This window comes from Eriocheir sinensis, chromosome 24 (genome assembly GCF_024679095.1).
Source record: "Eriocheir sinensis breed Jianghai 21 chromosome 24, ASM2467909v1, whole genome shotgun sequence".
NCBI classification, from domain to species: domain Eukaryota; kingdom Metazoa; phylum Arthropoda; class Malacostraca; order Decapoda; family Varunidae; genus Eriocheir; species Eriocheir sinensis.
In genome coordinates this window covers 19,345,273-19,370,126 of record NC_066532.1, presented here as the reverse complement: position 1 = coordinate 19,370,126, position 24,854 = coordinate 19,345,273, and the positions used below count along the sequence as shown (strand labels likewise).

The 24,854-nt window shown below is 43.1% G+C and overlaps 1 protein-coding gene across 2 annotated transcripts; it reads left to right on the top strand.

Moving 5' to 3' along the window:
• The first annotated feature begins 1,329 nt into the window (after positions 1-1,329).
• On the top strand, positions 1,330-9,120 carry LOC127003032 (uncharacterized). 2 transcript variants are annotated; one of them, XM_050869388.1, is made up of 7 exons: positions 1,330-1,480; positions 3,770-3,925; positions 4,340-4,522; positions 4,652-4,823; positions 5,065-5,331; positions 5,911-6,084; positions 7,647-9,120. In XM_050869388.1, exons 2-7 carry the CDS (start codon positions 3,788-3,790, stop codon positions 8,444-8,446), a joined length of 1,734 nt encoding a protein of 577 aa, XP_050725345.1. In that variant the 5' UTR covers positions 1,330-1,480; positions 3,770-3,787; the 3' UTR covers positions 8,447-9,120. The 2 variants fall into 2 exon arrangements, with proteins under 2 accessions (XP_050725345.1, XP_050725346.1); XM_050869389.1 differs by having other exon boundaries at positions 1,361-1,386.
• The last annotated feature ends 15,734 nt before the right edge of the window (positions 9,121-24,854 follow it).

The window sequence follows — 24,854 nt, the reverse complement described above, 5'->3', positions numbered from 1 at the left end:
TATATATATATATATATATATATATATATATATATATATATATATATATATATATATATATATATATATATATATATATATATATATATATATACCATATATATGCAATTGAAACTCACGTGAGAATGATCAAAATAGAGTTATCTACGCCTGATCACGTGTTGGACTCGTAATCGCCAGCAGGTACCCTCCCGACGTGAGCAAGTGCTCTTTATCGTCGATCTATTCTATGGGTACTGCCAAGGCCTCACACACCACACACCCCATCCCCCTTGCTCAAGGGAGGACAGTAACCACTCCTAGTCAGCTTAAAGAATCCGGCCTGAGCGGGCTCGAACCGCCGCCTGTCGGGCCGTGAAGCCTGTCAGCGCAGTTGTGTTTGTGTGTGTGTGTGTGTGTGTGTGTGTGTGTGTGTGTGTGTGCAAAACTGCAATTTTTGGCAGACGGAATCACGCCCCCTCCTGTATCCAGCTCATGTCCCCTCAGGGGGGCGCGCCCCCAGTTTGGGAACCACTGCCTTACTACGATACAAAACGAAAAAACAATAATAATAGTTTTGTTACCCTCAATTTTGTGAAAATGACAAACCACAGAAAACACATGAGAATATTTTATAGTAAACTAACTTGTTTTTACTTATTGGTCCTATAAAGATAATGATTTTATTACCAGCAAGGCGCATCTATATATAGGCTGCCTCCCCTGGTGGAAGCGACTAACATTCCAATGTAATAACAATGAAAGTCAAGTAAGCTGTCGTATCATTGACGACCTATATTCTGAAAGCTCTCGTACAATATTCGCGAAAAAAATACATAATTCAAGCAGAACTCAGTCGGAACGCAGTAAACGCGTCCTGGGATATCGTACGAGCGTGACGAGGACGCAGTACGCGTCCTCATGTTCAAGTGCACGGCGTCCTTAGAGGTGACAGACGACCACGAACTGTACCTGAAGATGTTCTTGGTAGGAGATGCATTGTCATCCTTCCTTTCCTTCTTCCCTTCGTCCCTTGAGACGGAGACAAGACATGGCTATTATAATTCTCGTATTCATACATTTAGTTGCCCATTTATATATCTATCCATCTATTTATCGGCATTTTAACTTATCTATTCATTTATCTCTTGTCAGAAACAAACTTTCGCGCCAAATTTAGCTGATATAAATGCATGCTGTTGTAAAGTCTGAATCCGCCCTCCCCAACACAGCCTGAGGAAGGTTCTCACATTGTGCCTTTATATAACTATTTCCACGCCTAACACCTATCTACCAATCTATCTATTTATCGACATTTTAACTTACAAAGTCTCGCGCCAAATCAAATTATGTAGGTGCCGTTGAAAAGTCTGAATCCGCCTTCCCCAACAACACAGCCTGAGGAAGGTTCTCACCCTGTGCCTTATTATAACTACTCCCTCGCCTAACACCTGCCGAAACGCCTCGCATAGGACTCATTGCAGGCTAAACCAGCGCCTGGGTGAGCTGTCCCTCCTCTCACCTCTTACGAACCATAAACCACACGTGCTGTACCCTCCAGGCCCGTGATATACTAGTCTTACCATTCATGCTTTGTTTTAAGAGATTTGCCGATCAAACTCACACGTTGCAAACCTGACCTGACCTAGCCTAACCCACACGTGCTATACCCTCCAGGCCCTTGATATGCATGTCCACGCATTCATTCTCAGTTTTAAGTGATTTACCGATTAAAACCACGCACTGCAATCCGCGAGGAAGGCAAAACTGGTCCAGGGGTCAAGCATGCCCCGTGGCCCTCCAGTACCATGACCCACACGTAGCCAAGCACATACGGCACCTCCATGCATACATACCCTGGAGGTCGCCAGAGGTCACAGGTCACACAGGAACCCCTTGACCCCTGAGCCGCCCTTGGACACTATGATTGGCAGGTCATGAGGGAATAGGGTTAAGTTTAGGATATATTAAGGGATTTTAGGATACATTAGAGCTGTGGGTGACAAATTGCAGGTTTAAATATGAGCGAATTGCAATGTTTTAGGATTCGGGTGTAGATTAGGTAACAGGTCATAAGGGGTTAGGGTCAAATTTAGGATATATTAAGGGATTTTAGGATACATAAAAAGCCATGGGTGACAAATTTCAGGTTTAAAAATGAGAGAATTGCAATGTGTATAAGAATTAGGGTTCAAATAAGAGGTTAGGATAGGGATTTAATAGGTCATAAGGGAGTAGGGTCAAGTTTAGGATATATTAAGGGATTTTAGGATACATAAAAAGCCATGGGTGACAAATTTCAATTTTAAAAAGGAGAGAATTGCAATGTGTATAAGGATTAGGGTTCAAATAAGAGGTTAGGATAGGGAATTAATAGGTCATAAGGGAGTAGGGTCACATTTAGGATATTCTAAGGGATTTTAGGATACATAAGAGCCGTGTGTGACAAATTGCAGATTTAAATATGAGGGAATGGCAATGTGTTTTAGGATTAGGGTGTAGATTAGGTTAGGGTAGGTAACAGGTCATAAGGGGTTAGGGTCAAGTTTAGGATATATTAAGGGATTTTAGGATACATAAGAGCTGCGGGTGACAAATTGCAGGTTTTAAAATGAGGGAATTGCAATGTGTATAAGGATTAGGGTTCAAAAAAGAGGTTAGGATAGGGATTTAATAGGTCATAAGGGAGTAGGGTCAAGCTTAGGATATATTAAGGGATTTTAGGATACAGAAAAAGCTGTGGGTGACAAATTGCAGGTATAAAAATTAGGGAATGGCAATGTGTTCTAGGATTAGGGTGTAGATTAGGTAACAGGTCATAAGGGAGTAGGGTCAGGTTTAGGATATTTTAAGGGATTTTAGAATATGACTTGACCTCTCGTTCTCTTTTTCTTTTCCCGGAGCAGCGTCGAGCGGGGGTTTTCTTTTTGCTGTTTATGTTTTCTACCCTTTGCCGTAAAAAAAAAATGTATATATAGTCATCCCTCAAATAGTATGGTTTCCAATAGTTAGGTTTTGGTTTTATGTGGATTTTCATAGAAGATTTTTTTAGGATTTTTGAATTTCCCAACAAGCAGGAAATTTAAAAATCCTAAAAAGATCTTCTATGACAATCCGTATAAAACCGAAACCAAACTATTGGAAACCGTACGATTTGAGGGACAACTATATTTTTCTGTGTTTTCTTATATTCCTCCTCTTACCACAATACCGGTTAGGATTAGCACTGCATCAATACCTCTATCACATCCTCCTACAGTGTCTCCTCTCCTGCATGTCTACAATAGTACCGTAGTAAACTTTCCTCTCCGAAATTGACCTCTCTTTTGGCCACTCTTTATTTTTGTCTATTGGGAGTGGTGAGTAGCGGGCTTATTTTTTCTAACTCTTTTTGTTGCCCCTTGAGCTGTCTCCTTTGATGTAAGAAAAAAAACTATATAAATAACATCGCCCTTTTTCCATCCCAGCACATTCATTTATTTGTTTTTCATTATATTTTTTGTCCGTTCATCGGCACCCACACCCCCATGGTAAACTCCCTCCCCGTGGCTCCCCCAGGGTTGATGTGCTGACTGTCTGATATTGTTTTATTTATTCAGTTTTTCTTATATACTACATCCCCTTTTGTCATCACCCACACCCCCATGGTAAACTCCCTCCCTGTGGCTCCCCCAGGGTTGATGTGTTGACTGCCTGATGTTCTCTTATTTATCCATTTTTTTATTATAATCCACCCCCTTTTGTCATCACCCACACCCCCATGGTAAACTCCCTCCCCATGCTCCCCCAGGGTTGATGTGCGGCAGCGATGGTGTTCTACCTTATCGGCCTTGGGCTTGGGGACCCGCGGGACGTGACGGTGCGCGGCCTGGAGGTGATCCGGGGCTGTGAGCGCATCTACCTGGAGGCCTACACGTCCATCCTCAGCGGGGGCAAGGAGGGGCTGGTAAGGGGGGGAGGAGGAAGGGCTGGTAAGGGGGTTGGGGGGCAAGGAGGGGCTGGTAAGGGGGTTGGGGGGGGCAAGGAGGGGCTGGTAATGGGGTTGGGGGGGCAAGGAGGGGCTGGTAGGGTGGGTTGAAGGGCAAGGAGGGACTTGTAAGGAGGGTTAAGGGATGGAACGAGGTCATAGGAGGAGCTAGTATAAGTGGTAGTAGTAGTAGTAGTAGTAATTGTAATAGTAGTAGAAGTGGTAATAATAATGATGAAAAAACAATACCACAATAGAACCAGAAATATATGTAAGAACAGTAACAGTAGTAATAATAATAATAATAATGATAATAATAATAATACAGCAATTTTCAGGAGTGTCTTTACTGCTCCCACATTCCCATTCATTACTATATCATCAAATCCACAGGAGAAATTCTACGAGCGGAAGGTGATCTTGGCGGACCGGGAGCAGGTGGAGCAGGCATCGGACGAGCTCTTTGTGGGGGCCAAGAGCAAGGACGTGGCACTACTGGTGGTGGGCGACCCTCTCGGCGCCACCACTCACACCGACCTCAAGCTGCGCGCTCACCAGCTGGGGGTGCCGGTGGAGGTGAGGGGCACAGGGGGCTCGTGTCTAAGAGATGAGAACAGGAGAGTGTGATAGCTTGAAGAGGGAATGATTAACTACCTGTCTTTACGTGCCAGCTTGTACTTATTGCCCCCTCTCCCCTTCCCCCAGATCATCAGCAATGCGTCCATCCTGAATGCGGTGGGCTCGTGCGGGCTGCAGCTGCATCACTTCGGGGAGACGGTGTCCATCCCCTTCTGGCAGGACGGGTGGGAGCCGGTCAGCTTCTGCGACAAGATCAACAAGAACCTGAGGAAGAAGCTGCACACACTCTGCCTCCTTGGTACGGTCGCTTGCTCTCACTTCAGTTCAGGGCAGTTCAGTTTTGCTCAGTTCAGTTCAGTTCTGTCTCAAGAGTAAACAAGAAAGATACAGAAAACAATAAAACGTTACATCACTGCTCGCAAAAAAGCAAAAAAAAGTGGAAAATTACACAATCATTGAGTTAAGTTTACGTCATTGACAACCTCCACAACTTAAACTTCTTTCTTGTACCTTACCGCCCAAAATTATCCTCCACCCAGACATCAAGGTCAAAGAACAGAGTCTCGAGAACCTGCTGAGGGGACGCAAGATCTTTGAACCACCCCGGTACATGCGCGTGGCCCAGGCCGTGCAGCAGCTCCTGGCCGTGGTGGAGAGGCACGACACCACCGCTGCCGACACCACCACCACCACCGCGGCCAACTCAGGGGCAGACTCGGAGTGGGTGCTCTCAAAAGACTCTCTCTGTGTGGGTTTGGCAAGAGTGGGAACACCGACGCAGCAGATCATGAAGGGAAAGTTGAAAGGTTAGTAGTAATAAAAGTGACATTAGTAATTGTAGTAGTAGTTGCTTTAAAGTAATGGCACAGTTTAAGGATGCAAAAGCAGTATTAAAAGTATATTGACAGTTATAGAAATATGTGATTAATTTATTTGTTTATTTATCTGTTTACTTATTTACATTGCTTCTTTTTGGTTCTAACACACAAATGAGAACAGTCACTATCCCACTTGTTGATTATTTCCATTCATTTATTTCATTGAATTGTCTACGAATACATTGATTTCACCCATCCTAACCTAACCTTACCTACATTGATCCTAACCTTATCTAACTTACATTGATTTCACCCATCCTAACCATCCCTATCCCACAATGTCTTCACCCATCCCTAACTAACCTAACCTACAATGATTTCACCCATCCTAACCTTCCCTAACCTAACCTAACCATCCCTATCCCACAATGACTTCACCCATCCCTAACTAACCTAACCTACAATTTCACCCATCCTAACCTAACCTAACCATCCCTATCCCACAATGTCTTCACCCATCCCTAACTAACCTAACCTACAATGATTTCACCCATCCTAACCTTCCAGACCTAGTGGACTGCGACCTTGGGGAGCCACTTCACTCCCTTATTGTGTGTGGGGAGTGCGACCCCATAGAGGAGGAGGCCCTGGGGAAGCTGGCGGCCCACTTCACAGGGGAGCCGGAGCGAAGGGGAGGCAAGGGGGTGTTCCACATGATTGGGCTTGGGTTGGGGCAGCCTGGTGAGTATGTGGAGGGTGTGGAAGAGTGTGAGAATGTGGAGGGTGTGGAAGAGAAAGAAATGGAGACACAAGAAAAGGATGAAAAAAAATGAAAAGGGAGTAAAAAAGAAAGAAAACCAGAAATAAGTATAAAAAAAAAAAGAGAAACGAAAGAAATGGATGAAGAAGAATGAAAAGGGAGAAAAAAAGAGAAAGAAAACCAGAAATAAGTTGAAAAAAGAGAAACGAAAGAAAAGGAGATAAAAGAAAAGGATGAAGAAGAATGAAAAGGGAGAAAAAAAAAGAAAACCAGAAATAAGTTAAAAAAAAAAGAAAAACGAAAGAAAAGGAGATAAAAGAAAAGGATGAAGAAGAATGAAAAGGGAGAAAAAAAAGAAAGAAAACCAGAAATAAGTTAAAAAAAAAGAGAAACGAAAGAAAAGGAGATAAAAGAAAAGGATGAAGAAGAATGAAAAGGGAGAAAAAAAAAAGAAAGAAAACCAGAAATAAGTAAAAAAATAGGTGTGTGAGAATGTGTAGTGTGTGGGAAGAGTCTTAGGTCGGTAGTACTCTCAGATACTTCCGCCCCTCACATCAAGTACAATCATCCCTCAAATAGCATGGTTTCCAATAGTTCAGTTTTCGTTTTATGTGGATTTTCTAAGAAGATTTTTTTAGGATTTTTAAATTTCCCGACGAGCAGGAAATTTTAAAATCCTAAAAGACCTTCTATAACAATCTGTATAAAACCGAAACCTAACTATTGGAAACCGTACTATTTGAGGGACGACTGTATTTCCAACGGCCATAAAGGAGCTCAGGCGGGTTCTCATAAGTCTTTGTTCAGGTTCACCGTACAGAAGAAGGGTCACACTACCACCAGGGCCATTGAACTTACCCTGGAAATCCCCTAAACTCCTATGAAAGCCTTGTCAAATATGTGTTTCTCAGGTTCACGGTACAGAAGAAGGGTCACACTACCACCAGGGCCATTGAACTACCCCTGGAAATCCCCTAAACTCCTATGAAAGCCTTGTCAAATATGTGTTTCTCAGGTTCACGGTACAGAACCTTCACACTACCACCAGGGCCATTGAACTTCCCCCGGAAATCCCCTAAACTCCTATGAAAGCCTTGTCAAATATGTGTTTCTCAGGTTCACGGTACAATGGAAGGGTCACACTACCACCAGGGCCATTGAACTTCCCCTGGAAATCCCCTAAACTCCTATGAAAGCCTTGTCAAATATGTGTTTCTCAGGTTCACGGTACAATGGAAGGGTCACACTACCACCAGGGCCAATGAACTAACCCTGGAAATCCTATAAACTCCTATGAAAGCCTTGTCAAATATATGTTTTTCAGGTTCACAGTACAGAAGAAGGCTCAAACTACCACCAGGGCCATTGAACTACCCCTGGTAATGCCCACAACTCATACAAAAGCCTTGTCAAATATGTGAACTTGGGCGACAAAATGTTTTAAAATGCGACTATGACCCTCAGAGTGTGTTTTCTCTGTATGAGCTGGTAACATTGGGTCGCTATACATCAACACTTAATACCTTTTCCTATTCTCTCTTAGGTGATGTGACAGTGAAGGGACTTGAGGCCATCAAGGGCGCAAACCGAGTGTTCCTGGAGGGCTACACAGCCGTCATGGAGGGCGGCGTGGAGGCCATGCAGACATTCTACGACAGGACCATCACACTGGCCGAGAGGGAGACCGTCGAGGCAAGACCAGACGACATCCTGGATTGCACACGAGAGGGCGACGTCGCATTTCTGGTTATCGGCGATCCTCTCAGTGCCACCACCCACATCAGCCTCCTCCTCCGCGCCCTGGAGAAGCGCATCCCCATCAATATCGTCCACAACGCCTCCATCATGAACGCCGTGGGCTGCTGTGGCCTCCAACTCTATTCCTTCGGGGAGACTGTGTCCATCCCGCTGTGGAGTGACGACTGGCGACCGGACGGGTTCTACGACAAGGTCTCCAGCAACCTAGAGAATGGGTGGCATACTCTGTGCTTGCTGGACGCCAAGACAAGCGAGCAGGGCCTGGAAAACATGCAGAAAGGTGTCAGAGAAATCAACAAACTCAACAACGCAAAATCAGCACGTCCCAGTTTCATGACGGCATCCCAGGGCGCGAGGCAGATACTCGAGGTCATTAAGGAGAGGTCAGGGCAGGGCATAGCGACCCCTGTGACCCCTGAGAACCTGGTGATAGGCCTGGCCAGGGTGGGCACCAAAACACAGCTCCTGAAGGCCTGTACCCTGGAGGAGCTGGTCTCTGTTGATCTTGGTGAGTCACTGCACTGCCTGGTGGTTGTAGGGGAGACTCACCCAATGGAGGACGAGTATATCAACATGTTCAGGTGAGGAGGAAGAGTAGGGAGGAAAGAGGAAGATTAAAATGAAGAGGAGGAAGAAGGAAAGGAAGAGGAAGATTGAAATGAAGAGGAGGAAGAAGGAAAGGAAGAGGAAGATTGAAATGAAGAGGAGGAGGAGGAAGGAAAGGAAGAGAAAGATTAAAATGAAGAGGAGGAGGAAGATTAAAATGAAGAGGAGGAAGAAGGAAAGGAAGAGGAGGAAGAGGGAAAGGAAAAAGAAGATTAAAATGAAGAGGAGGAGGAAAATAAGGATGATATATACTTGCTCTGTTTTCTCCTCTCCTCCTCCTCCTCTTCCTCCTCCTCTTCCTCTGTTTCTTCTTCTCTCACCCTATAGTGAAAACAGATTAGCGAGTACATTTTTGCGTCAACTCCAGCGTGTCCTTTCCTCCCCTCTGCTCCGCCACACACCCCCAACACCTACCTCTTCCTCTCCTTTGTTACCTACAGCTAACATATGCAAGGAAGGGACAGGTGTTGGGGCTGTGTGGCAGAGGGGAGGAAAGGACCCGCCAGACCCAATGCAAAAACGTACTCGCCAAAATGATTTCACTGCAGCCATTCCTTACCTTATGTTACCTTACCTGACTTCCTAACCTTACCTTACATTTTTTTTACTGTTTTTACCTTGCTTGCTTGTTTTGGTAATAAAAAAGAGGGATATGTGGTGGGTTTTTTTCGTGTGTGTTTACCTATTTGTAGTATACAGGGCCTGAGCTCAAGCTGGGATGGTACTGTCTCCCAATCTATGTTTGTCCAACTTTTCCTTCATTATGTGGACACTGGCCGCCTTAACAATGTCTTTGCCAAGTCCATTCCATGTATCCACACTCATGTATTGAAAACTGTACTTCTTCATGTCTTTCAAACAAGTCCCCTTTCTCAATTTCTTGCTGTGTTGTCTTGGTTGCCTCCTCCCTTCCATCTCCATTAAACCATTTCTATCCAACACGTCCATTCCACTTGTGTTCCTGTACAACGCTATCAGGTCTCCTCTTTCTCTTCTTTCTTCCAGTGTTGGTAGGCCCACTTCCTCTAATCTTGTCTCGTATGGCAGGCTTCATAGTTCTGGCACCATCTTCGTCGCGGTCCCTTGAATCCTTTCAAGTTTCCTATGTCCTTTTTCCTGTGGTGACCAGACTACCACCACATACTTTAGCCTTGGTCTAATCTATGTTGTTATTATTTTCTTTATTATATCCCCATCTAAGTAGTGAAATGCCACTCTAATATTTTGCACCAAGCTACATGTTTCTCCAAACCCATAGTTTTCTTACCATCTAGTGACCACAATAGCTGCAGCATCTTTATCCACTTTTATGTTTTCCATTCTTTCGACCCTTCTCTCCTTGTCCCTCTCTTCAAATTCTGTCTCTTGGGTAAATACCTTCTGAAAGTCACCATTTAATATTTCACAGATTTCCTTTACATCCTCACAGACTTGGTCACCCATTTTGATCGTATTCACAGCTTCTTTTTTCCATAATTTCTTATTTATATGAGTAAGGGGGAGGTGGATGAGTGGTTAGCGTGCCGTTCCTGCGTTCTGGGGTTCTTAAATTATTCTGTTATATTTTTTCATACTTTTTTTCTTCTCTCCTCAGTTTGGTGTAATCATTTCAATCTAGTCTATAGCTTTCCCTGTTTATGGCATTCCTTCTCCTTTTTAACCATTTCATAATATATATCAAAGCATTTGTGATCAGATTATGTATCATCTATTTTTGGGGGGTTTATATCATGGCACAAACTTGGCCCGTTGCTGCTACACGGTAAAACCACAAACTTGGCCCGTCGCTGCTACACGGTAAAACCACAAACTTGGCCCGTCGCTGCTACCGGGTTGAGTTTCTCCATGCTTTATCTTTATTATTTTTTGTTTCCAGACATCTTGTATTAAACCACTTTTTTTCCCTCTTTTCTTCATTACATAGTAGGGTGCCCACTTTACTACACCTTCATTCTAAGGTTTGAGGAAGTAATCATATATTTGTTGTACTTTTCTCAGCTTTTATATCATGTTATTCATATTCATATCCACATCACATTCATGGCATATTTAAAGAAGCACATTATATATCATATTCATATTATAGTCATAACATATTTAAAGAATCAAAGCATATTCATATTATATTCATAGCATATTTAAAGAATCAGCATATTCATATTATATTCATGGCATATTTAAAGAATCAGCATATTCATATTATATTCATAGCATATTTAAAGAATCAGCATATTCATATTATATTAAGCAGGACAGGTCCAGGTGTGGCAAGCCAGGAAGGCAAGGAGTAACCACTAAATGATCTCCTAGGGAAAGAAAATCACCTTTCATGAGGGGTTTGATTGGTGGCAGTACACAGGAGGGACCGAATGGAATGAAGTACTCTGTCCAGAACTAGTTCCCACCGAGACTCGGGGAGTTTGGAGGATCCGAGTGCTAGGCGTACAGCTTTCCAAATAGTACCAATCTCTTTCACATTGTCCGTTACCTTGGGGGTGGTAGGGAGTGGAGTGTGTCATGACGACACCGTGGCTCAACAGAAAATCTGCGACTTCACGAGACATGAACTGTGTTCCTCTGTCCGAATGAACTGATGATGGACAACCGAACATAGAGAACAGTTTGAGCAGACAAATCTGGGCATGGGAACACAATTGGGAATCTAGAGTACTCGTCTATCATTACCAGGAGGTATTTATTCTTTGTAGTAGAAGGTTTCGGTCCAGCGAAATCAATAGAGATTCGGTCAAAGGGTTGCGTTGCATGGATCAGGTTCTTAACTGGAGGTTTAAAGAATCTAGGTTTCAATTCTGAACAAATACTGCATTGAGAACAAACCCTCCTTACATCATCTAGAGAAAAAGCCAGATTCTTAACTTTCACAAATTGATAAAGTCTTGTGACGCCAGGATGACACAGACACCTGTACTTGTTCGAGAGAGACTGAGCCTGGGCTAGTATTAACCGAGCATGCACGAGACAGTGTGTCGCAAGGGATGTTTTGAGGACCTGGTCGGTACTTAATGTCACACAAGTATTCAGAGAGCTCAGACGCCATCTTAATATTTTGTCATTCTTAATTTTGGAGGAATGCCGCGAGTCAAACATGAAGGATACAGCTTGTTGGTCAGTGACAATAGTGAATTTGCGGCCCAAAATAAAAAGTCTCCACTTAGTACGGCTTCAGTGATAGCAGTGGCTTCTCTCTCCACAGCAGGCTGAAGTCTTGCAGAGCCGGTCAGGGTTCTGGAGAAGAAAGCTACTGGCCGACCAAGCTGGGAAAGAGTGGCTGCAATGGAGACAGAGGATGCGTCAGTCTCGATCTGGAGGGGCAAAGTTTCATCATAGGCAGCTACTGAAGCCTTACAGATGTCTCTCTTTAGCGATTCGAAACACTTAATAGCTTCAGAGCCGAGTGGAAAACTCTGGCACAGCAGAAGAGGCTGTATGCGCTTAGAATAGTTAGGTATCCAGATGGAATAGTATGAGAAGAGGCCAAGCGCTCGTCTTAGAGAGCGTGAATCATTAGGAACTGGCATTTCTATCAGGGGTCTGATACGATTTGGATCAGGGCGCAGAGAATTATCGGAGATGCAATACCCGAGATAAGTAATTAATTTTAAGCCGTAGTGACACTTCTCCAAGTTCAAAGTCAAGTTGTACTTTGAGGCTACCTCCTTGAAACGCTGAAGGTTCCAGTCATGTTCCTCCTTGCTTACGCCGCATACAATAACATCATCAATGTAAGCATAGGTGGCTTGCAATTTGTTGTCAGCTATGATAGAGTCCATGATTCTCTGAAAAACAGCAACGGAGTTTGTCAGACCGAAAGGAACTCTGGTAAATTGAAGTAACTGTCCGTCAGCCTCAAAAGCAGTGTACTGTTTCTCCGTTTCTCGTAAGGGAACTTGATAGTAAGCATTTTTCAGATCAAGTTTGCTGAATATTTTGTACTTAGCCATCTTGTGAATTAAATCATGAATACGAGGCATTGGGTAAGCGGCCAATGACGTAAAACGGAATTAAATCATGAATACGAGGCATTGGGTAAGCGGCCAATGACGTAAAACGGAATTAAATCATGAATACGAGGCATTGGGTAAGCGGCCAATGACGTAAAACGGTTTATGGTACGAGAGTCAACAACCATGCGCCGCTTGTCTCTCATCGCTTGTTACCAGGGTTGGAGTAATTACAATTCAAAATCTTAATTACAATTACAATTACATTATTAAAACTTTAAATTGCAATTATAATTACAATTACTCATGTGAAGTTCAATTACAATTACTACAAGAGACAGTCAATTATAATTACAATTATAATTACTCAGCGTCCAACAGTAAGCTTTGGTTGAAAAGAAAAACACTAGCATCGTGCTGTTGTCATTTATTGAAAAGAGAGAGAGAGAGAGAGAGAGAGAGAGAGAGAGAGAGAGAGAGAGAGAGAGGTGGATGTAGGCTAAACAGGAAGGCAGAGGGGGAGGGAGAAGGGGTGGTACAGTAGGTGGTGGGGACTGGGGGAGTGGTGCTATACATACAGACAGACAAACAGGATGGGCGGGAAGGGAAATGGAGAGAAGGAATAGTGTGAGGGCAAAGGATGAAGAGAGGGCGTGGGTCGAAAGAAGGAAGAAAGGAGAAGAGAGGGAGGGACATAATGACACACACAGACAGACAGACAGAGAACGTCGAAGAAATGAGGGGGTAGGTAGGAGACAGAATGACAGACACAGACAGACAAAGAGAGGGGCAGATAGACAAAGAAAGATAGTAGTATGGTAGTATCATAAGTACTACTCAACACGGTCAATAAATATATGCCTTCTACTATCACAGTCATATAATACTTGTCACCATTATTATTAATATTACTATCACCAGCATCACCAGATCAGCAATTCAGCATCATCAATTTTTTTCATAATTATTTCCCTGTTACTGCTGTATGATCATTATTTTTTTAACATTACCATCTTGCTATTACTTTCACCATCATTACTACCACTTTACTGTACTACTACTTTCCTATCAGCACAAGCCTACACCTACAGCGATTAACTTTCCAACAAATTAGCCTATTACTATGACACTGGTCACCATCACCACTAATCACTATTACATCATGACATCATCCAATGAACTATCATCACCATCTCAGTTACTGCAGTCATCATCATCATTCATCAGGGAACAGATTACTATACAATGTCTTTCTTACCTTTACAATAGAAAGTCAAGAGGAGGACTTTGCCGTATGACGGTCTAGGAAGCAATGAAATGTGTCCCAGTCAGTGTTGCCAACTCAAAATTTATAAATCCGCTAGGATGGCCTAAAAAATCCGCCAGATGATAGGTGAAGCTATAAAAATTTGCCGCCAGATTGGTCTTGAAAATCCGCCAGTTACTCTTGTCAATTCTAAGATTTTTCCCGCTAGATTAACTGCAATTCCGCCAGATCTAGCGGAAAATCCGCTAAAATGGCATCACTGGTCCCAGTCCACCAAATAGGGAAAAGTGGACGCGTCTGATTCTCGTATAATACGTATAGTTGTCCAGTAAGGGTTGCCATACTTCTTCATATACAGTATTTACATATTTGCCACCATAGCAGGAAAAACAAGGATTATCAGAATTTTGGTAAGACTTTTTTCGCAATTACAATTAAATTAAAATTACTTTATAATGTATTTAATTATAATTACAATTACTTCATTAAGTTTTACATCCAATTACAATTACAATTCCATAATTTAATGTACTTAATTAAATTTCAAGTAAATTACAATTACAATTACTCCAACCCTGCTTGTTACTAGCACTTGAGCTCTCCAAGGGGACTGACTAATTAAATTTCAAGTAAATTACAATTACAATTACTCCAACCCTGCTTGTTACTAGCACTTGAGCTCTCCAAGGGGACTAACTCTTCTCTACAACACCTTCTTGTAACAAAGACTGTACTTCCTCATGAATAAACTCTTCATCCGACCTCGAGAACTTACGAGAACACGTGGAGACTGGCTTTGTATTAGGGGACAGGTTAGGGAAGAGGGATGGAGGATCAATAGACATTGATGCTACGTTACATATAGTTAGTCTAGGTAAAGAGCCATCCAAAGTGAATTCCACAGCCTGGTGTTTTTCCATGAAGTCTCTGCCCAAGATACTTTATAACACAACTGGGGAAGAACTGACAACTTGAATTCAGGATACAGACTGTCGTTAACTTTCAGGTTGACAAAGCAATGTCCTCCGGCAGTAGAAACTTGGGAAGAAGCAAGGGTGACATCAGTCTTTGAAGGGTACACAGGAATATTGAAGTTTTTCACAACTTGTGGATGGGTGAAACTAATAGTGCTTCCACTGTCAATAAGGAAGTTCACTTGCAGTTCATCGACACTCACAGGAATTGTAGAGCTCCGCGGCGAAGATGATGGGCTTCACGTACACAGTTTTCAAAGCTTTGATGGCCTCCTCGTATGATGGGCAGTCGGTGATGTGGGTGTATGCTTCTGGAGAGATGTAGTCGACGAGCAGCTTCAACTTGTCAGGTGCAGGAGATATAGACTGAATGAAGTTACTGAAGGTGCAGAGCCAGTGGTTCCACTGAGCAGGCGTTGTGTCTTGTGCACCCTCGAAGCGTTCAGGTTTCAGTAGTCTCTCCATCTCCAGCTTGCTTCATGGATTCTTGCCGAGTAAATTGTCGTGAGGGAATAAGTAAACCACCTCAAAAGCCCTTTTCTCTAGGCTTTACTCGGCAAGAAAACCCTAGGTGCGTACAGTACCTGCAGCCCGAGTGCACTGGCTTCATCGACGAAAAAACTAGATACGTTAGTTTCGAAACCATATAATACGATTCATATTACATACGAATCACCTATCCCGAACGATACATATGAAACACTAAAACGAACAAGCACTAAAACCCCAACAAATACAGACAACTTAAACTATAGAATCACCACAAGAGAGAGAGAGAGAGAGAGAGAGAGAGAGAGAGAGAGAGAGAGAGAGAGAGAGAGAGAGAGAGTTGTAAATAATGAAATAATAAAATAAAAATAAGAATTACCAAACCTCCATCACCACCACCATCACCACCAGGGACGAACTCAACACCACACAGCGACGGACACCAAATGACAGTCGTGGTGGTGATGACCCAGGGCCCCACCACCTCCACCTCCACCACCACCCACATCGGGAACATCACCGTGGGCCCCAAAACCACTTGGGAGCAGCTCGATACGATGGTGGTTAATTCGCTGAAGGTGAGTCAATGTTTTTTTTTCTTCTTTGTCTTCTTTGTCTTTTTTTTCTTCTTTTTGTTTTGTTTTTGTTTTGCTTTTCTTCTTCCTCTTCTTCTTCTTCTTCCTCTTTTCTTCTCTCCTTTCTTTCTTCTTTTTCTTCCTCTTGTTTTCTTTCTTCTTCCTCTTCTTCTTCCTCTTCCTTCTTTCCTCCTTGTCTTCTTTTCCTCCTTTCTCTCTTCTTTTTTCTCCTTTATTTCTTCATTTTCCTCCTCCTCTTTCTTTCATTTTCTTTCTCCTCCTCCTCCTCCTCCTCCTCTTTCTTCTTCCTCCTCCTCCCTTTCCTTTCTTCCTTTTCTTCTTCTCATTTTTCTTCCCTATATCTTTCTCCACTCCTCCTCCTCCTCCTCCTCCTCCTCTTCTTCATCAACTAACTATCTTCCAACTATCTTCTGGCATCACTACCTTAACCAGTGTCTAACCTAACCCACCTATCTATCTATCTATCTAACTATCTATCTATTTATCTATCCATCTATCTATCTATGTGTATCTATCTATCTATCTATCAATCTATCTATCTATCTATCTATATCAATCTATCTATCTATCTATCTACCTATCTATCTATCTATCTATTCCCAGGCCTACGGCAACTCCATCGACCCGGTCTCCGCGTTGGGTCTTGACGCCTCCGCCCTCGACAGCTATCAGGTGGAAGAGGTCGTTAGCGCTCCACACCTGCCCAGACCCGAGCTGCTCCCTTATGGCTACTGTGTGGGGGATGTGGATGCCGTCATGGTGTGGTTGAAGGTATGTGGATGAGGGAGTGGAGGGTGGATGAGGGTGGGGGGGGGTAATTTTGTTTTTTTCTTGTTTTTCTTCTTTTTTTTCCTTTTCTTCTCTGTACCTTTCTTCCACCTCCTTTTTTCTCCTTTCTTCTTCTTCCTCCAGCAACAAGAGTGGGTGACCTATCTTGACCTTGACCTAACATAACATTCCTTCCATCCTGCCTTCCTTCCTCCCTCCCTTCCTTCCTTTACAGAGCATTGGGGGCCTTCATAATGTGTGTACGTATTCATGTATGTGCGTATGTGTGTGTGTGTGCGCGTAACCCAATCCCATGTTACAAAAAGCATTGGGGACCTTTATAAAGTGTGTATGTATTGATGTATGTGTGCGTATGTGTGTGTGTGTGTGTGTGTGTGTGTGTGTGTGTGTGTATTTTTCTATGTATGTAAGTATAGCTATCATAATTTTGTATACTCGATAGTCAAGTCATTCATCTGTTTTGGTTATACATAGGAGTCAGTCAGTCAGTCAGTCAGTCAGTCAGTCAGTCAGTCAGTCAAACTTTTAATATATTTTCTCGGCAGGCACGTTAAGCCTCATATGCACACCTGTTAACGACCTCCCACCTGTATTTAGGCACCTGCACACACACACACACACACACACACACACACACACACACACACAGGTGCCTCCCTCCCTCCACCAGGTGTATCCCAAGAAGTCCAAAGATTACCTCTAATAAACTGAATAGCAGAACTTCATTTTTACTTTCCATTGCTGATTGAACTCTTTGGTAAGGGATGCTGAAGGAAGGCAAGGGAAGGGAAGGGAAGGGAAGGGAAGGAAGGGAAGAGAAGGGAATTAGAAGGGAAGGAAAGAGAAGAGAAGGGAAAGGGAAGATAAGGGAAGGGAAAGGAAGAGAAGGAAAAGGAAGGGAAGGAAAGGAAATAGAAGGGAAGGTTAAGGGAATCAGAAGGGAAGAGAAGGAAAGGAAAGGGAAGGGGAAGAGAAGGAAAGGGAAGGGAATTAGAAGATAAAGAAAGGGAAAGGAAGGTAAAGGGAATGAAGGGTAGGGAAGGGAAGGAAAGGAAAGGAAAGGAAAGAGAAGAGAAGGAAGGGAAGGGAAGAGAAGGGAAGAGAAGGGATCGAAGGGAAGGGACAGGGAAGAGAAAGAAGGAAGGAAGGAAAGGGAAGGGAATTAGAAGGGAAGGGAAGGGAATGAAACACGAGTAGAAGGGAAGGGAAGGGAAAGGAAGGAAAGGGAAAAGAGAAGGGAAAGGAAAGGAAAGGGAACGGAAGGAAAGAGAAGAAAAGAGAAAGAAAGGGAAGGAGGAAGGAAAGAGAAGAGAAGGGAAAGGGAATTAGAAGGGAAGGGAAGGAAATAGAAGGGAAAGGAAAAGAAGAGAAGGGAAGGAAAGGGAAGAGAAGAGAAGGGAAAGGGAATTAGAAGGGAAGGGAAGGAAAGAGAAGAGAAGGGAAAGAAAGGGAAGGAGGAAGGAAAGAGAAGAGAAGGGAAAGGAAAGGAAAGGGAAGGGAAGGAAAGAGAAGGGAAAGAAAGGGAAGGAGGAAGGAAAGAGAAGAGAAGGGAAAGGGAATTAGAAGGGAAGGGAAGGAAAAGGAAGGGAAGGAAATAGAAGGGAAGGAAAAGGAAGGGAAGGAAATAGAAGGGAAAGGAAAAGAAGAGAAGGGAAGGAAAGGGAAGAGAAGAGAAGAGAAGGAAAATGAAGAGAAGGAAAGGGAGAATAAGTTAGTAAATAATGCTGAAGAGACTCAATTAGAAACAAATGAAAAATAAATAAAAGACAAATTACAGGTATGAGACAGGTATAGTGAATCACCAGAGTTATGGTCGAGGGGGAAGGCAGATTAACCCCTTCACTACGGGCGGGCGATAGCGGACAGACATCATTCCTACTCTTAATCTTTTCTTACCATGTTCCAGAAGACTATAAATTGCTTCTGTTTGGTATCTTCCAGTGCCAATTATCAATACAGCATAATACATAATCATCGTTATCATCATTGTCATCATCAGCTGCCTCAATGGTTGTCAGGATAAATATTTCTACCAGGACGAACAACCGAGTCGGAGTCGGAGTCGAGGAGTCGAGGAGTCGGCTACTTTTGGCCGGAGTCGGAGTCGGAGTCGGAGTCGGAATTGGAGTCAGAGTCGGAGTCGGAGTCGGAGTCGGAATTGGAGTCAGAGTCGGGTCAGGTCAGGTCGGTAAAATATGAGCGACTCCGACTCCTTTACGTGCTAATTTTTTTAGTAAAGATTTCACTTCATGGAGATTCTTACAAATTGGGAGAAATTGACGTTTTGGAAGATATGTCCAATCAAACAGTCTGCGGGAATATTGGTATTTTTAATATTTTTTCATGCTTTTTATTTTGTATTTTCTTGAGGATATACCTTAAGGAAGGAGGGCGGTACATGCCGCAACAACCACCCTGACAACAGATAGTACAGGTATCCCTTTTGCCATATTTTATGGTGTTTGCATGAGCTAATGTGTTTATTTAATTATCTCATGGAGTTTAATTGCTAAGAGATATAAACGGATTGTAAAAAAAAATATATATATATATATATATATATATATATATATATATATATATATATATATAAATATATATATATATATATATATAAATAAAACAAACTCTAAAAAAAAAAAAAAAAAACGGAGTCGGAGTCGCAACCTTCAAATTTCCTGGAGTCGGAGTCGGAGTCGGAGTCGCAACATTTAAATTTACTGGAGTCGGAGTCGGAGTCGCAACATTTAAATTTACTGGAGTCGGAGTCGGAGTCGCAACATTTAAATTTACTGGAGTCAGAGTCGGAGTCGCAACATTTAAATTTACTGGAGTCGGAGTCGGAGTCGGAGTCGCAACATTTAAATTTACTGGAGTCGGAGTCGGAGTCGGAGTCGGAGTTTTGAAAATCCGACTCCACACCCCTGGAAATAACTCTTGAAAACCATTTATAAGGCCTTCGTATATAATTTTTCTCCCAGGACGAACAACGAGCTATTAATTGACCCACTTTAAGACAGAAATAACCCTTGAAAACCACCTCTAAGGCCTTCGTATATAATTTTTCTCCCAGGACGAACAATGAGCTATTAATTGACCCTCTTTAAGACAGAAATAACCCTTGAAAACCACCTCTAAGGCCTTCGTATATAATTTTTCTCCCAGGACGAACAACGAGCTATTAATTGACCCTCTTTAAGACAGAAATAACCCTTGAAAACCACCTCTAAGGCCTTCGTATATAATTTTTCTCCCAGGACGAACAACGAGCTATTAATTGACCCTTTTTAAGACAGAAATAACCCTTGAAATCCACCTCTAAGGCCTTCGTATATAATATTTCTCCCAGGACGAACAATGAGCTATTAATTGACCCTCTTTAAGACAGAAATAACCCTTGAAAACCACTTTTAAGTCCTTCGTATATATTTTTTTCTCCCAGGACGAACAATGAGCTATTAATTGACCCTCTTTAAGACAGAAATAACTCTTGAAAACCACTTATTAGGCCTTCGTATATAATTTGGGTACATTAATATACGTTTTAATGAAGGAAAACGGTGAAATAATTAATAGAGATATGTTAAGGACAGACCACCTTATATATTATTAATGTAGTTTGGACCTTGGAATTTGTGTGGTCTGAATTTCTATGTAACTATGTAAATCCCTCTCTCTCTCTCTCTCTCTCTCTCTCTCTCTCTCTCTGATCGTGGGGTTTGTGTGGTCTGATTTTCTATGTAACTATGTAAATCTCTCTCTCTCTCTCTCTCTCTCTCTCTCTCTCTCTGATCGTGGGGTTTGTATAGTCTGATTTTCTATGTAACTATGTAAATCTCTCTCTCTCTCTCTCTCTCTCTCTCTCTCTCTCTCTCTCTCTCTCTCTCTCTCTCTCTCTCTCTCTCTCTCCAAGCTCCCACCTCTAAGGCCTATAAAATCCTATTCAGTTTATGGTTAGCAGACAATATTATGGAATAGACGTCTTTACATATCACATATATTAAACGACCCTCAGCCAGCGACTTATTTAACATCCGTCCAAGGGGTAATTACACACACACACACACACACACACACACACACACACGCCTTAACTACCTCGTATAAGATTGCACATCCCCGCCCCCCCACACACACTCCTACCTTAACTACCTCGTAAAATGATTTCACATACCCGCCGCCCACACACACACACACACACACACACACACACACACCTACCTTAACTACCTCGTATGATGATTGCACATCCCCGCCGCACACACACACACACACACACACACACACACACACACACACACACGAGTCATGTTAACAGGATATTCGGTGATACGTATAGAATGGTAAGAAATATAGGAGTGGCATTTCACTATACATGGATAAGGATATGATGAAAAAGATAATAACCACAATGATTAGACCAAAACTGGAATATGCGGAAACTGTGTGGTCTCCCCATAAGAAAAAACACATAATAAAAAAAACTAGAAAGAATGCAAAGGATGACAATGAAAATGGTTCCAGAAGTTTTGTCATATGAAGAAATAGTGTCAGTATTTACATTCCAATTCCTTTTTCTGTTAACTAACCTCAACTTGTGTTCGTATTTTTGTACAATAGAGATTTTTTAATTTTTTTTTTGTAACTAGCCTAGTCAGGGGTTTGTCTGCAAGACCTTTGTTGTATTTTTTTCTTTTTACAGCAAAGGAGACAGCCACAAGGGCACAAAAAAAGGAAACAATAAAAAAAGCCCGCTACTCGCTGCTCCTGTAAAGAATCCGAAGAGGCGGCCGAAAGAACAGTCAATTACGTGAGATTTTACAACAATAAATATTTCAATTCAGTTCAATTCAGGTTAAAGGAAATGGTCCTCCTGCCAACACTGGAACAAAGAAGAGAAAGGGGAGACCTAATACAAATTTATAAATCATGGAATAAAATGGAAGAAGTAGACAATGAGGAGTTACTACTACGAGAAGGAAGAAACACCAGCAACACACCAGGACACAGTAGAAATTTGAGAGAAGGAATAAAGATGCTTGAGAGACAAAGAATGGACAAATACCGATACGGAGACGGGTAAATACAACTAGGTGAATTATAAATACACACACACACACACACACACACACACACACACACACACACACACACACACACACATTTATAATAATAATGAGCTTGTTCGGATCGGGCTCGTGATGAGGATATGATAAATTACACACACACACACACACACACACACACACACACACACACACACACACACACACACACACACACACATTTATAATTATATAGAGCTTGTGCGGCACGGTCGCGTAAAAATAAACACACACACACACACACACACACACACACACACACACACACACGTTTAACTAGCCCGTACAATATTGTCAGAGGTGTGGTGTCATCTGTCATCCGGTATCGTGAGACATCCCATATCTTTATTTTACCATCGCGGAACCCAAAATTTACCATCATGGAGTGACTTATAAGTGAAGCATCTAAGTGTAAAAAAGTACTAATGAGAACTTAAATAGCGATGCAAGGCTTATTAGGTCACAAGCAGAAGAAGAAGAGTGATTGTGAAATCCTCGTTACACACACACACACACACACACACACACACACACACACACACACACACACACACACACACACACACACACGTCATCATTTGCTTTCCTGATGATATAAATAAACTTGGGTGGGACATATCCCGACAAGCAGTCCACAAAAGACACGGTACCTTGTCGAAATTCAGGTATGCCTTCAGGATGGGATGTCTCACGATTCCCGGATGTCTCATGACCCCACACCCTGGTCTTACACAACATTCAAAGTGGCTATTAACACACACACACACACACACATGCACACGACCCTTAAACAGGCCTGCTCCGCCCCCCACCAACAGGCCAACAACCCAACTACACGGGACAACTATCACTCACACACACAAAGACTTCCCGGGACAAGCGCGGCCTTCCTCTCTTCACCTCGTTCCTACCTCGCCGCGGCCCCACAGTCTGACGCAAACCTCCAACCGTGGCACCACTCCCTGTCCAGCCGCTGCGCTGTGTGTTGGCGGCGGGAGCCCTTGGCCAACACCCGCTGTCCCCGTATCTGCTGGCCTGGGTGCGATTCCCACGCACCCTTGGCCAAGTGTTTGTGTGTTACGGCCCCGACCATGTATCTCCCGGGTCTCGGTTCGATACCCGCCCTCTGCTACACGTTACAAGTGTCCCCGTACCCGCCAACGTAACTGCTGGACCCACGTTCGATACCCGCCCTTAGCACCTCCATGTTACAAGTGTCCTTAACAAGCCCCGTACCCGCCCAAGTAACTGCTGGACCCGGTTCGATACCCGCCCTCTGCTGCATGTCACAAGTGTCCTTAACAAGCCCCGTACCCGCCAACGTAACTGCTGGACCCGGTTCGAATCCCGCCCTCTGCTGCATGTCACAAGTGTCCTTAACAAGCCCCGTACCCGCCAACGTAACTGCTGGACCCAGTTCGAATCCCGCCCTCTGCTGCATGTCACAAGTGTCCTCGCCTCCACCCCAACGTTACCAGCGTGTCGTATGTTTAAAGGACGGGGCCTGTGCGACTTCAGTGACCTCCGGCAGCACTTCGAGGTCAACATCACCACCTCCGAGTCCTTAAGTATAAATTATGGTGGCTGTGGTGAGCGGAGTATTGGGTGTGGTGATTAGGGATAAGGGATATTGGTTGTGGTGATTAGGGATAAGGGATATTGGTTGTGGTGATTAGGGATAAAGGATATTGGTTGTGGTGATTAGGGATAAAGGATATTGGTTGTGGTGATTAGGGATAAAGGGTATTGGTTGTGGTGATTAGGGATAAAGGGTATTGGTTGTGGTGATTAGGGATAAGGGATATTGGTTGTGGTGATTAGGGATAAAGGATATTGGTTGTGGTGATTAGGGATAAGGGATATTGGTTGTGGTGATTAGGGATAAGGGATATTGGTTGTGGTGATTAGGGATAAGGGATATTGGTTGTGGTGATTAGGGATAAGGGATATTGGTTGTGGTGATTAGGGATAAAGGATATTGGTTGTGGTGATTAGGGATATTGGTTGTGGTGATTAGGGATAAAGGATATTGGTTGTGGTGATTAGGGATATTGGTTGTGGTGATTAGGGATAAAGGATATTGGTTGTGGTGATTAGGGATAAGGGATAAGGATGTGCAGTTGGGTGTTGGCTCTCGCCGAGTGTGGACGTGTTTACTCTCTCTCCTTCCCTCCTTCCTCACCCGTCCCAGCACAAAGATAGGTGAATCTACACATACACAACACTGTTTGTATCTACACACATTCTTTTTAATTTTTTTTTAGGTTTTTAATATTCTTTATCTTGGTTTTATCTTTTATAAGTTATTTTCACTTTTCTTGATTGAAATGGCAACTACTTTCCAGCTCACGAAGCGGCACAGTAACATTAGGAGCCGGTTTCACAGTCCAACACAGTGTCTTCGTAACAGCCGAACCAAACTCTAGAATCCCATACAATCCAAAATGGTGAGGTCTTCGATGCCACACTAAATACACAAGACTTTTCCTGTATAGTTTCATCAAATTTGTGAACTTAAATATAAACCCCAGACACTATACAAGGAAATTTCGAAGGCTCTTGTACTGGTTTGGGAGCTTACTAACCCATCATGGGGAACTGTGAAACTGGCCCTAGGTGGCAACACAACAACACCGTACACGCTCACGGAAGGTAAAACAAGGAAAACGTTATACTAGCATACACAGTGCCTTCCTTATCACCACAGTTACACTCATAGCACTTATACTACTTTCTTCGCCACGCTATATCAATATAACACAGACAACCCTGGCACACAACACCTTCTCCTCTTGAACCCCAAACACTCAACACCTCTCACCTCTCATAACCCGGCTCCATTTGTCACACCTAGCCCCATCAACACCCACTGTCAACGCCTAACTCTTCCACTAGACTATTTGCCGACGATAGTTCTCTGTTTAGAGCAGTAAAGACTACTGACGACTGCAGACTTCTACAAAACGATTTGGACGCCCTCGAGCGGTGGGAGCGCACCTGGTAGATGCACTTCCGACCAGACAAATGCAAACTTAAGATTCACCATGCAGAGCGCACAACTCCATCCATCACACTTACTCTCCACAATTCAGACTTAGAATCAGTTCATACACACAAGTACCTTGGTATCCATCTCTCAACTTACTTGAAATTCAACACCCACATAGACCATATCAGAGCCACAGCCAACAGAACACTGGGGTTC

What these genes read in the sequence shown, in the direction of transcription:
- LOC127003032 (XM_050869388.1), top strand. Translation starts at nt 3,788, where the DNA reads ATGGTGTTCTACCTTATCGGCCTTGGGCTTGGGGACCCGCGGGACGTG. An exon ending in GCACACACTCTGCCTCCTTG is followed by an intron (nt 4,824 to 5,064) that starts GTACGGTCGCTT and finishes TCCTCCACCCAG; the next exon opens with ACATCAAGGTCAAAGAACAG. An exon ending in CATGAAGGGAAAGTTGAAAG is followed by an intron (nt 5,332 to 5,910) that starts GTTAGTAGTAAT and finishes CTAACCTTCCAG; the next exon opens with ACCTAGTGGACTGCGACCTT.